The following is a 13,710-nucleotide window of genomic DNA, read 5'->3' on the forward strand; positions in this document are numbered from 1 at the left end:
GTGGGGCCAGGAGCTGACTTCAGTGATTCCTGTGGATCCCTTCCAGCTCAGGATATTCATGGTTCAGTTTCTTACTATAAATTTACTTTTCAGAAATTATAAAAATTATTCTCACCCTTTCCTCTGAATTAAGGAACAAATGAACACTCATTTCTGCTTAAAAGCAAGTAAAACCCATTTTCTGAAGTAGCAAAAAAGCCTAATTTGTTGATAATTTAAACTGTTAGCACTTGAAATCTGATAGTCCTTCGGAATTTTGTAGTCTCCCCCTCCTGAAAACTTACGGTATTCAAGTATTAACAAAATCACAAATTCAAAGGCTCTGCGCTTCCAACCATTAAAACCCAGGAGAGATTAAAAATACTCGGAAAACAATACATTTCTGTGCACCACACCAGAGACTAAGAACAAACAAAGCTTTGAGAACCATGGTGTGTAAAATCTACCCTTAGTTACTATATCTGTAACATGCCCAGAAGCTCCATTAAAGTTTACCACCCAATGTACATAATTTTTGCAGCTCTTTATTCTTCCCAGTATCATTCCACTTTTTCTCTCTTGTCAGAGTAACATGCTTTATGATGTTATATAAAGGATGTTCTCCATTTTTCTTATCCTTCCACTTTATCTTACACTCTTTCTACACTTTGTTGTATTAAACTGTACTGTTAAAATTCTCTAGATCAGCATCATTCTCCCTTACACAGGCTTTCAGTTCCACACTTTAAACTATTTCTTGCCCTTTCAACATATCCATCTGTATCTGCCACACTTTGCTCAGCTTTCTTTATCCTTCAAAGGCAGCAAAACATGACATGGGAACAGACACATGAGAGTTCTTGGCTTCATTTTCACCTCGAGGAAAGAAGCAGAAGTTTCTTTACTCTTCCCTTCCTTGAGGGATAAAGAGGAAAAAGGGAAGCAGGAGTCTAAGATAAAGACATAGAAAACACAGCCAACATCTTACTTTTAGTTCAAAAATGGAAGAGTTCTGTTATACTCAGAACTTAGAGCATAAAACTCTTACCAAGTTCTTTTACACCCTACACAAACTCTGCAATTTTGTTCTCTGTTTTGTTCCATTTACCCTGTTTATAAAATATTTTGAGGCTGGCCCCAGCACCATAAAACACTTAAATGCTAACTTAAGTTAGTAGTAATGTTTAGATGGTAACCATGCACAAGATTCAGGTAGCTGTTACAAAGAATAAAAACACTATAATTCACACTGCCATTCCCCTCACCCCTGAAATGGTCTGCATCACTAGGTCACCCATTCAATTCCTTCGTTTCCTACTCCTCCTCACATCTAATCTAAGTATCCTTAACCTACCTTCTACTTCCTTTAAGTGAAAATGTCTTATTATAACACTATTTTCTGAAAAACCTTCCCAAAAGACAGCTTAATTTCTCCACTTCCCTAAAATCAAATGGTGGCCTGATTTTTAGTAGTCACAGGTTCAAACATAATTCATGAAGCACTCAACCTAGATCCCTCAGGTTCTTTCCTGATTCAGAGTTTTCTCCTATACAGTCCTTTGGAGATACACTTCGGCATTCTTGCTGCTGCACAAACGCTCAGATCTGAATCTGTCCCACATCTGCTTGAAGAAGTGTAACTTCACTAAATACTGGGTCTTCCTTCAGGCACAGTGAGGAAGCCAAGTCACTGCACTCATTCCATCCCTCCTCTCCACGCAAAAAGAGAAGTTGTGGATGTTCCATCCCTGGAAGTGTCTAAGGACAGACTGCATGGGGCTTTAAGCAACCCGGTCTAATGGCAGATGTCCCCGCCTACAGCAGCAGAATAACTACATAATATTAAAGACTCCTTCCAACCTGAACCATTCTATGTTCCTAGGATTCTATATAATCTAGTCCTGGCAACCTGTGCTTCCAAAATACCAGTAATACTCTTCTCCATAAGAAAATAAAGATGCAGTAGTTTTATAAATACTCCTTACAGAAACAGTGTCACACTAACCAGGACCCACCCTAGCCTCCCAAATCTCTCTCTCAAAGGACATGCACAGCTCTTTAAGCCTGCAAAATGAACTGCATTCACAGAATCAGAGAATACCTCAATGTAAGGGTACAAAAATGTTATAAAAGCCCAAGGATTTCCTTCTTCTGGGTTTCCCTCTGCAGGCACCCAACTCAAGACCTGCTGCTGCACCACTCTATTAAATTATATATTTTTACAAACCCAATACCTGAGTCTTTGCTGCAGGGAACTCAAGGTCAAGCTCAAAGGAGAAAGTGTGTCCAAGAGTCTGTACCAGCAAGGAGTTGGAAGGAGCACCCATCCACCAGATCACTGGACATTCCTGCTGCAAAGGGACTCCAGACCCAGCCATTGAACTCTTGGGTGGGGTGCGTGTGACTCCCTAAATGGTGCGAATTCTCACCATTCCCAGGCAGCAGCATCTCCTTTAACATGAAAAATCATCTGATCCAACAATTCCTGGCAAAAGCACAGGCTAGACAAGATAGCCCAGTGCACTGTCCAGCTGCATTTTGGAAGTGGCCAACACTGGAGAACCCACCACTGCCCTGCAGAGATTATTCCAATAGTTGACTGTTCTCTTCATGAGTGTTTCTTGTGTTCAATAGAAGTTAGTCCCCAGGAGTAACTTGTACCCATTAAATCTTGTCTTACCAATGTAACTCCTTGTAAAAATGGAGTCTCCATCTTCTTTGTAAGCACCCTTAAAGTACTGAAACATGCTGGTAACATCTCCCCCAAAGCCTTCTTTTTGCAAGGCTGAACAAACCAGGACATCTCGGCCATTCACAATTCAGCTTCTCAGTCCTTTGATCATCTTTGCAGCCCTTCTCTGGACCCTCTCCAGCCTGGCCACATCTTTTTTGTTTAGCAGGCACCAAAACTGCACACAAATATTCCAGGTGTGGCTTGACCAGCGCTGAGTAGAGTGCAATGGTAACTCCTTTGTCTTCATTGGTGCAATCCAGCATCCCACATGCCACAGCAGCACGCAATTGGGTTTTTTTGGTCATTTTTATTGAGTTAAATCTACCCCCAGGTCCATTTGCAGAGAGTTGCTTCCCAGACAGGAAGATCTCAGATGGTGCTGCACTCCTGGATGATGTTCTCCCATATGTAAGACCTTACACTGTCTTTGCTGAACTTCGTAAGGTTCTCATCAGATCATTCTTCCAGCCCATCCAGGACTTTCTCCAGGGTGGCTCACCTTTCTGCAGGTTCATTTCCCTTCTCAGTTTGGTACCATCAGCAAAATTCATGAGAGTGCACTTGATCCCACCATCCAGATCAGTTATGATGGTATTAAACAGTAGCCCAGTATCAATCCCTGGGGATCCCACTTGTGACAGGCAGCCAGTTTGAGAAGGATCATTTCCCACCCTGCTCTGAGTGGTGCCCATCAGCCACCTCCCAGACAGCCACAGATCCCTTATCTGGAACATAACACATTGGTTTCTCTAGGAAGAGGCTGTGGGAAACAGCATGGAAAGACTTGAAATCCTGGAAGATAATGTCCACCACTAGTTCCATATACAACAAGCAGATTACTCCATGCTAGGAGGCAATCAGGTTCGCCAGGAATGATTTACCCTTGGTGAATCCATGCCAGCTTTTCCCAATTGTGCTTCATCAGGATTCATACCATAACTTTCCCTGGGACTGAGGTAAGACTGTAAGACTGAGGTAAGGTTGGGCTGATAATTTCCTGCATTCTTGTTTAAACCCTTCTTGAAGATGAGGCAACATGAGCCTTCTCCCAGTCTTCTGGAACATTCCCCAATCTCCATGACTTCTCAAAGAGTACAGAAATCAGCCTCCCAGCAGTATCCAGCCATCTCTTAACACCTTCAGATGGGTAATTTGTAGGGGTCAAGTTCCTGTAATAGTTTACACCCCAATAATTCCTACAAAGATAGTAGATCTGTGCATAAAACTGGATTTTTGTTCCCAAGCTCTGGGGCCCAAGAGTGCTGGTAAAGACAGGAGTGAAAGAAGTGCAGAGAACCTCTGGCTTTTCAGAATTGGTTGGCAACTAATTCACCTCTCTAGTTCAATAATGGGCCAGCATTTTCCTCTGTTTGTCCTTGTTGTTTATGATCCTGAATAATCCTTTCCTGTGGTTTTTGACATCTCCAGCCAATTTCAATTCCAGTTGAGCTTTTACTTTTCTAACTGCACCTCTGCACGCTCTGGCAATGCCCTTGTAGCTGTCAGTGGGTATTTGTTCATTTTTCCATCCCTGGTACACTCCTCTTTTGGTTTTGAGCAGACTCAGGAGCTTGCAGCTAAGTCAAGGGTACTACCTACTTCCATTTAAAGGTGATTAACTGGTTTCATGCTTCCAGAAGAGCATTCTGCAAGAACTCCCAGCGCTCACTAGCTCTTTTATCCACCATGGAATCTTCCCGTGGAATCCCTCCCAAGTCAGTTCTGAGCGACCAGAAGCTGGCTCTTTGAATTTCTGAAACTTCTTAGTACTAACCCTCAATAGTGGTTATTTAAAACTAGTGAGTTTTCTATTTTTACTAGGTTATTTTTGAACTGAAACAGTTCTGCAGCCTGGTTCATCACACAGGCCCAAAAATGGTTTCACTGAAACATATGAGAAGCAACAGAGAGTACTTAAAATTCTGTTACCTAGAAGAAAAATACCTAAAAATAAAACCTTAACTTCAATTCATTATTCTACTCTGTATCCTTATAAAAGCAAGTTTTCAAATCATAAGATAATGAAAACACAGCTTAAATAAAAAGTTAAAATGGCAAATAGAGTGGAAGCAACAGAATACTGACCAAAAAAAAAATACATCTCATGGCTCTATTTTAAAAGTTGTTGTACTGGATCTTTTGTCTATTGCTACAAATGATACTCTGAAATTGTTCAGAATTTTAAATTCTCAAAATGGAAGCAGAAATTTAATGAAAAGCATATTCACAATTCAGTCTGCTCTAGACTAATAACCAATCAATATTGAGAAGTGAATCATAATCCTCAAATGCCACTGTGAGAAAAGGAAATTACTTAAAGCCATTTTAACAAACAACAATTAATTTAACAACTTACCACAAAAGAAATTCATATGCAGACATACAGTGTTCTGTTTGTAATTCATCACACACTTTTAGTCACTCCCTTTACAAAACTGTAAATGAGTTCTTAATTCTACATCTTAATTAAATAAGCTCCTGCCATGAACACTACATAGCAAATCCAAGAACCATAAAGGAAGGTAATTTGCCAATACAGCTCTGATGGTGATCCCTGCATCCTCTCACGCTCCAAAGTTAAAGTATCTAATAAACATTATTCTTCAATTTACAAATATGCTTAATGGGGATTTAATTCATTAACATGGTATTTTAGGTACATAAGGAATACCTTCCTATGATTCTTTAAATACAAAGAATAATATTCAGTATCAGGAATAATACCTGAACCATTGCAAAACTTTGACAGAGGCTCATTTTAGAAATGCACCATTCAACAAACTTTAGAATGGCCACAAGCCAACTATCAAATGGCCCAATCTACTTGGGACAGTATCAGTGGAACTCATCTTGAAAACAAGCTTTGAACAGACCCCTGTTTCAACAGGCCAGTCTTGGAAAGAGCTTTTCCACAGAGGAATTACTCTACTGTAGCTACTTCTTTAGTCTGCCTATCTATAAAGCAGAAACATGTAATAAATATTTAAGTATTTTTTCTTGCTTTACTGAATTTCCCTTGTCCAACAAACTCAGACTGAACTATATTAAACCGAATTCCTATCTTTACTCATACCAAAATGTTTTGTAAGGTACTAAGCTTATCCTCTCAGGTGCATCTATACAAATCCTGGAAACCTTCACAGGGCTCCATAGAAGACCCACTGATTTAAATTTTGTCTGGTTTTAACTACAAATAAGCATTCTACAAGATTAACATTGCTAACATCTTCCACAAAGTGTCAACTGGTCTCTATAATGACACATCAAGTTTAATAAGCATCAATTCAATGTTTAATTGTGAAAACACATTACTCAAACATCAGGTTTCAAATACCACAGCTACAGGACTTTGCGAAGAAAAGGGGTTATAAAAAAAAAAGTAACTTACATGAGTTTTTAATGTAAAACACAAGGTAGGCACGGTATTAAAGGACTGAAGTTGTATCCATATACCTATCTGCATTCAGAATGAGCAGGACAGTAGTTCAGCTCCTGGAATTACCTGATCCAATACTAAACCTGCCACCCAACTCTGCACTCACCTCATACTCACAAACTATCTCCTTAATTAATTTCTGCAGAAGCTCATCCAAGCACTCTAAGCAGTACCTAGTTTTTACAAAACTATTTAAATATTCTCCAACTAAAAATATACACATTTCCTTCCCTTTCAGACTGCTGAAAGTACAGCAAAATCCCCCCAATTACTCAAAAATTTACCAGGTGAGGACCAAGAAGAACTATTTTTTCAGTAATCTGAGAATAACCTTAAATTTAATTGATGAATCTGTAAGGCTGGAAACCAGAATGTAATTTCTCCACAGAACATAAGCTTGCCTAATTGTCAGTGGGATAAAGAACAACAGTGGGCCATGGCATATAATTCTGGCACTGGAAAGTCTTGTGACAAGTGTTAATCAGGAAAAAGTCACTTTATAGCCATAAACATTTTCCATGACTCTCTTTAATTTTGTATCATCTCACTAATGTAATGAAAACAAATGCTTCTACACGCACCAAGCTATCCAAGCATGAAACATCTACTCTTTTCTAAAATGGTATAACAAACATATGGCACAGCTTTCAGAAGATGCTTTCAACACTTACTTCAGATGGTATCAACATTTGCAGATAGTTTTACCTCTATAATTACCAAGTCCACTCAACCCACTACAGTGAACAAACAGCCATGCAGGCTGGCAAGAGGCACAGAGCCATGCTGAAAGCACACCTGAGTAATACCATGCACAGAACAAAGCTTTAGATTGCCTATTCCTTCTTCACATACTGTACCTGGCTTCACCTAGAGAGAAATTCGAAAGCAAGAGGCTACAAGTAGCATGATGCACAAAAGGATTAATGGTTTAATTACTGGAATGGGATGAAAACAGTTGTGTTCCACCCTTGCCACAGTTTTTCTTCACACTTTCAAAAGTTAAATAATTTATCAGAACATCTATTCCTCAGCTGCTAAAGTACAGCAGCATTTCCCTCTCTCCTCCATGCTGAACCACTGCCCACCTTGGCTATTTGATTACTAAAGTCAGTAGGGCACAAATTACTACCTTAACTTGCTTGATGCACACGTACCACTTAGGGAATGGAACCACTTCAGCCTCCAGACTCACTAGATCAGTACTTAAAAGCTACAGTATGTAACATGCATTTAACAAAAAAAAAAGAAAAATCTTACAATATATTCCCTATTAACAGTCACCTGACAGTGAAGATAAAACTTGCTGAAATGCAAATGCCAACACGCTAAGTGTCCTGCAATCCTAATTACACCTCTACAAAAGCATTCTGTTTGTGGACATGAGATCCATCCTTCTCTCTTCATTAACACATTAAAATGACAAGTGTAATGTTTCTGACTTCATCAATTTTCTTGCCTTCAGAAACTAGTACCAACACTGTACTTTACACTTAAGGAACAGCCAAAACATTCAGGGATATATGTCTAGAGCAATAAAATCCCACTATTTAAAAAAAAAAGTCTCAAACACTAGTTGAGAAAGTATCAACACATGCTAAGTATTTCATACTTACAGCACTGTGTAACATCCATTTAAAAAAAAGTTGGTTTTAATACTGGATGAAGTACAAATACTGCAAACCTATAACCAAATACCAGGATACAGAACCTTTATATACACACTGGCTGTGATTTCCAAGTATAAACATGGTACAATCATGAACTATAGAATGTGTCACTCACTACACCTTAACTGGATCCTAGAAAGCTACACCCTATTAATACAAAGGCCAAACTGCATACAAAAAAAATATACTGATCTTAAAGAAATCTATGGCTCAGTTAAAATGACCCAATAAACACACTTAAAAAAAGTGACTCCTTCAAAAAACCCTACAAAACCAGTCCCATCCATAACACAATTTATAAAATTTTATCCAACTTCAACTTGCTCCACAGGACAGACAGTACACTAGATAATACACCAGTAATAGAAAATGCACAATATATTAAAAAAATTAAAGAGAACCCAAACATAAAGGAACAACTCAGATATAAATTTACAGAAATTGGAAAGGCTGCCCACTTCCTGGAATGCCTTGCAAATGTCTCCTGGTACCAATTTCCAGATTCTCGATTCCCAGTACTGCCATTATATAAGACAAGCATTCTTAATTCTTTTTCAAGCAATATTTCTTTGTTTTGATGAGAATAAATCAAGCCAAAATGTTTCCAGTTATTAAAAAAAAAAACCAAAAAACCACTTTACTGCACTGAGACTAACCTGTTAAAATGTTTACTTGCATAATTGTTTTTCAAGCAGTTTGTTATAAATAAAACTGAGGATATTTTATTATGGATTAGTAGGAAGTTAACATTAATGTCAACACTGAAAGACAAAGTCAACATATACTAATTCACACTGTAAGAAACTATTTTTAAACAAGCAACACTACAATTGTAAGAAAAATGAAAGAATATTGTCACTGTGCACTTATTTTGTAAGCCTCATAAAAACACAGACAAGCACACTGTTAATTTTGTCAACACATGTGGCCTTTACACAAAGGAAATACCATTTTTAAAATCATCTGGAAAACAAAAGGGCTGCAAAACCATGAGAGGTAACACAGACTAAAACATGGCATATTGTGTGGAACTACTTCATCCCTCTAAATCGACTTCAACATCAATACTTTTAAATGGAAACACGCTTCAGATTTTGTCCACAGGATATGACAAACTGATTAAACTCAATGAATAGGAATTAACAAGCATCTTATACCCAATACATCGGACCAGCTACATCAACCTACATCTGTATAGATGCCAATTACAGCTTATGAAACGATGGTTTGTCACTGCAATCAAGTCAACTTTGGCTAAACACTGGAAACATCATCAAAAATAAAAAACAAAATACGAAAGGGAAAAAAAAAAAAGGAAATGCTTTGCAATTCACTTCCAGTACAATGGATATCCTCGCCCTCCCCCCCAAAGTAATCTTTAAGCTTCACCTCCTGCCCAGAATGCCTTCCTGGGAGAAAGAGACATCAAGACACCAGCAGGGTTTTTGTTTTGGGTTTTTTTTCCTCCTTCATGTTAATGTTCTTGTCAACTACAGAAGCATAACAGCGAGCACTTTCTCCTACACCAGACTGACTACGTTGGATTTCCAGCATTTCAACCAGTTTGAAAGGTGATCTCTTAATTTCCCTCCCCTCTTCCCCAAAACCACAGTAACTGCAAACTATGATTTTCAAGCTCCTTTCTCTGCAAAATAAACGCAAAATTTCTGGCAACAAGAAATTCCATTCCTTTGTCACACATACAGTGTGTACAGCATTACAGGAAAGTTTCTTTTGGCTTATCACATATCCAATACATGGGACAACATTACAATATTCCTGACCCTTAGTCTATACCTTCAACAATTCATAAAATTGTACAGATCTCAAGTCTTATCTGCCCTTTTGATTTGCTACACCCCGCAGCACAGCTTGGCTTAGTTCACGATACTACAGCCCATACATCCTACAAAGTAAAACCACCAAAAATGGGAGACTGCAGACCTGGACCGTGAATAGAACCCACAACTGAATTAAAGCTCTAGATAGGAAGCTTCGTCCATCCCCCAAAGAGATCCCAGCTTTCTTACTGTAAAATCCTGTCAGGGTGTGGCTTTGTTAAACCAAAGTTCCCACTGCAAAGGCCTCCTGCAATCCCCTCCAAGCCAATGCACACCTTAGTGAGCCCCACCAAAAACAAGAAGTGTCTTCTTGCACCCAGGCACCAAATTTAAGCCCAGAACAGACTCCTCCTGCTGCACAAGCACCCAGGCAGAAAAAGGAGCTGTTCCCCAAATACTTACAACCCAAAACCTTCCATCAGCCTCCCCAGACAGGTACCTTGCTCCTGCCACCTCAACCACAGGTAAGCAGGGAGTCCTGCCAGGCCCCATGGAGCACTGGCTGCTACAGCCTGGCAGCCTCTGGAAAAGGTTCAATTGAGGGTGTGCTCCCTCTCACATCGAGGGGAGCACTGATAAATTTCTGCCATTGTGAAGGATTCCTCTGGAAACATGACTCAATGGTTTTCCTTACCTGCTACACTTGCACATAAATCTCACACTGTAACGCACTGCCTCGTAGATTCTTAAATCAGTCAGTCAGGATTTCATAATTATGGAGTCTAGGGTCTTTGTTAGCTGTTGTTGCTCCATGCACAAAAGGAAACATTTTGTTGCTATCACTGAAAAACCTATTAATTAACTGCACATACATTCGGCCACAGTTTCTACTACAAAAATAACTGTTACATTGAATTAAAGTGGTCTGCTAGATTAATTGTTCTAAAGCCCTCAACAGAGCATAAATTGCATAAAGCTTCACACACACAGAACACGAATGAAGCAAAAAATACCTTAAAAATAGCAACTTCTTATCGCTAACAGAAACACAAGCACGTTCCTTCAAAGTAAAAAGCACAAACAAAACCGAAACTGGTTCAAACCAAGAAATTCCTCTCAAACATCTCTGCGCTGAACAACAACGTTTTAATCCTTCTATTTCCTTAAATAATCTACCTTTCTCAGAGACAAGTTTTACAAAGAACATGCTTCGTGAGTTACTGTGCAATTCATAAACGTACAAAACACCATCTGAAAACTGAGGTGAAACAGCAAAATATATGCTTGGGGTTTTTTTTAGTATTCACTGCATGAATTTGCAGCTCAATACAGTTAAAGAAAAGACACAGATATTTCTGAAAACATATTTCAAAACCATCAAAATGCCCCGTAACTTCAGATTGCATATACTAAAATTACAATTGACTGGCATTTTAAAAAAAGCGTTATGTATAAGAAAGGCACAAAACTCAACTAATAGGCTGAATTGCTCCTTGCACCGCTTAATTTTACAGTATGCAAAATAAAACTTAAACCAGGGATTTCGTGAGACAGATGATCTAATTAGATGTGAAGCTTTTATTTTCTATCTGGCGTCCTTAACCTCTATCCCACACGGGATTCGGTCTAATATTTCCGATAGCCTCAGCAGCAGCCACGAGTTCTGGTCCACCAACAGTTAACGTACATTATTTAACTGGTTTGACATGTCACTCCCCTACCTTTTTGATTAATGGGAAGAAGTGCTCTTATAAATAACTCTGAAAATCGAAAGGAAACCGCGAGATTTTTTTTTTTTTTAAATATAAGCACAAAGGAAAGTGTACTTGCTTTCCTTCCATCCCTCCCCCCACGTCCTGACATTGAGCTTTTCCAATCCTGCCAGAAATAAACACCCAAACACAAGCGCAGGCCTCGCCTATCCAATTCAACACGCTTTAGAGTCAAATCTTCAAATCAACCAAAGCCAGCAGCAGAAAAAAAAAAAATTCTCCACGGTACAGCCCGGGCACAACAATGGGACGAGCAGTGTCAAACGCCAGACTACTGACAGGAACAAGCCAGGAAGCAGGAACCAGAGTAGCACTGTCCCCTCTACTTCAGCCGTGTGGCATTTTAAAAACACTTCCACTTATTCTGTTACCCGAATGTTTCTCTGGCGTTTGGTGTTTTAAGCACAGCTGGCAGACACTCGGCCCGCACAGCCTTTGTCAGCAGCTCACGGATGGGCAGCAGAACGTGCTACAGGTTGATAAGGAGGGCACCGGCGCTGCAAAGCAGCAGGAAAGCGCCCAGAAGGAACTTGGGATGCGCAGGAGAGTTTCCCTCAGCCTTCACCGGGGGCTCCACGCTCCCCATATTCGCTCCCGGTGTTTGTTTCATGTTTACCTCCCCCCCCTTCTCTTTCTCCTCCCTGTCCGGCCATCTTGGGCCGACAGGAGCAGCCATTACTTAAGTAAATGACAGGGCCAACAACTTTCCACAGAGACCAACACCTCTCTCCGGACACCGGGCCGGGCAGCAGCAGCCCGCGGGACGCCTCGCTCCCTGTCAAGCCGGGACGGCGGGCGGGACGCGGGGCTCGGTGAGGAGCGGGCACGCTGGATGGAGGCAGCGGGGCCCGCAGAGTAAACAAGTCACTCTGACGGGCTCCGGGAGCCGCTCAGCGCCGCGCCCGCCCCGGCCCGGACCCCGTGCTTCCCGCGGGCTCCGGCCCCGGCTCCGCTCCGGCGGCTGGGGGCGAAAACCACCCCAGGGAGGTGAGGGAGGGTCCGGGGAGCGGCAACGTCAGCAGCGCCGAGCGCGCCCTCCCTCCCTCGTTCTCCCCCCGCTGCCGCCTCCTCCTCCTCCTCGTCCTCCGCCTCCCCCCCCCTCCGCCCCCGCGCCCCCTCCCCGGGCCCGTCCGCTCCCGGCCCCGGGTTCCGCCACTTTCCCGTCCCAGGGCTGGACGGGGACCCACATGGCCACGCTCCCCTCGTCCCGCTCGGGGAGAATGGAGGAGGGGGGGGAGGCGGCGGTGAAAAGGAAAGGGGCAAAGGCAGCAGCAACGCGCGAAGACCCCGCGGAGGCGGCGGTGCCCCCCGCACACCCCCTGTACACACTCACCGTGCGGGCCCGGGGGTCCCGAGGGAAGGGGCGGCGGGGCCGCCTCGCTCCCCATCCCCCGTTTTCCCCCCTCCCCCCCCATCCCCGCTCCACATCCACCCTCGCGCTTACCTTTAACAGCAAGGCCTTCGTTCTGGCGCCATCTTCATGAAGCCTCAGAAATCCGAAGAGCCGGCTGCGAGGAGGGGAGCAGGCGGGAGGGAGGGGAGAGAGAGGCACCGGCGTTAGCGAGAGTCAGCGCGGCGGGCGGGCGAGGGCAGAGCGCGGCCCGGGAGCGGCGGCGCACGGGGAGCCGCGGGCAGGGGAGCGGGGGGACACGGAGGGAGCGCGGGCCGAGCCGGGACACGGAGGCGGCCGGGGCGCAGTGGGGAGCGGGTACCTGTCGAGGCCGGATAGGGCTTCTCTCTCCTGGGCTGTCAAGCTGGCGAAGTCCTCCTCGCTCTGGCCGCTCGCTTTCCCCGCCGCCATTTTCTTTTCCTCATCACCGAAAGGAGCAGTAGAGGCGGCGGCGGCGAGCGACACTCCGCACGATTTCATGGAAACGCAGCGTAATTAACTCGCGGATCGCACCCCCCCCTCCCTGCGCGCCCCCAACACCCCCCAGCGCCGGGCGGGGCGGGGTGCCCGACACACACACACACCACAACTTTTATTACAACAACAACAGCCGGCAGGGAGGGGGAGGGAGGGAGGGAGGGGAGGGGAGAGGGAGGGAGGGAGGCGGGGGGAAGCCCCGCTGCTCGGAGGAGGAGGGAGGGAGGGAGGGAGAGAAGGAGGGGGAGGGAGCCCCAGCGCTGGAGACTCGGGGGAGGAGGAGGCGGCGGCTGCGGATGGCGGCGGAGCGGTGTTTACATCGCCGCTCGCCGCCGGCGGCGGGGGGAGCCGGGGTGTCGGGGAGCTGGGGGGACCCTCCCCGCCCGCCCCGCGGCTCGGGGTGTGTTTTGCCGCCCGTACAAACTTCCCCGGAGCCGCTGCCCAAAGTTGTTGTAATTGTGTCACACCGCGGAC

The 13,710-nt window shown here is 43.5% G+C and overlaps 1 protein-coding gene across 16 annotated transcripts in view; it reads right to left on the minus strand.

Moving 5' to 3' along the window:
* KDM6A (lysine demethylase 6A) overlaps nt 1-13,364 on the minus strand; it is a 150,833-nt gene extending 137,469 nt beyond the window's left edge. For 7 of the 16 annotated variants that reach the window (XM_058861577.1, XM_058861554.1, XM_058861561.1 and 4 more), the window contains exons 1-2: nt 13,082-13,362; nt 12,814-12,877 (exon numbers count right to left, since the gene is read on the minus strand). In XM_058861577.1, coding sequence (XP_058717560.1) covers nt 12,814-12,877; nt 13,082-13,239 — 222 coding nt within the window. In that variant the 5' untranslated portion in view covers nt 13,240-13,362. Of the gene's footprint in view, nt 1-12,813; nt 12,878-13,081 lie in introns of all 16 variants that reach the window. The other 9 variants (XR_009280243.1, XM_058861499.1, XM_058861517.1 and 6 more) reach the window with 4 other exon arrangements.
* Between the last annotated feature and the right edge of the window lie 346 nt (nt 13,365-13,710).

The sequence above is a fragment of the Poecile atricapillus genome, chromosome 1 (assembly GCF_030490865.1).
Source record: "Poecile atricapillus isolate bPoeAtr1 chromosome 1, bPoeAtr1.hap1, whole genome shotgun sequence".
Lineage (NCBI taxonomy): Eukaryota > Metazoa > Chordata > Aves > Passeriformes > Paridae > Poecile > Poecile atricapillus.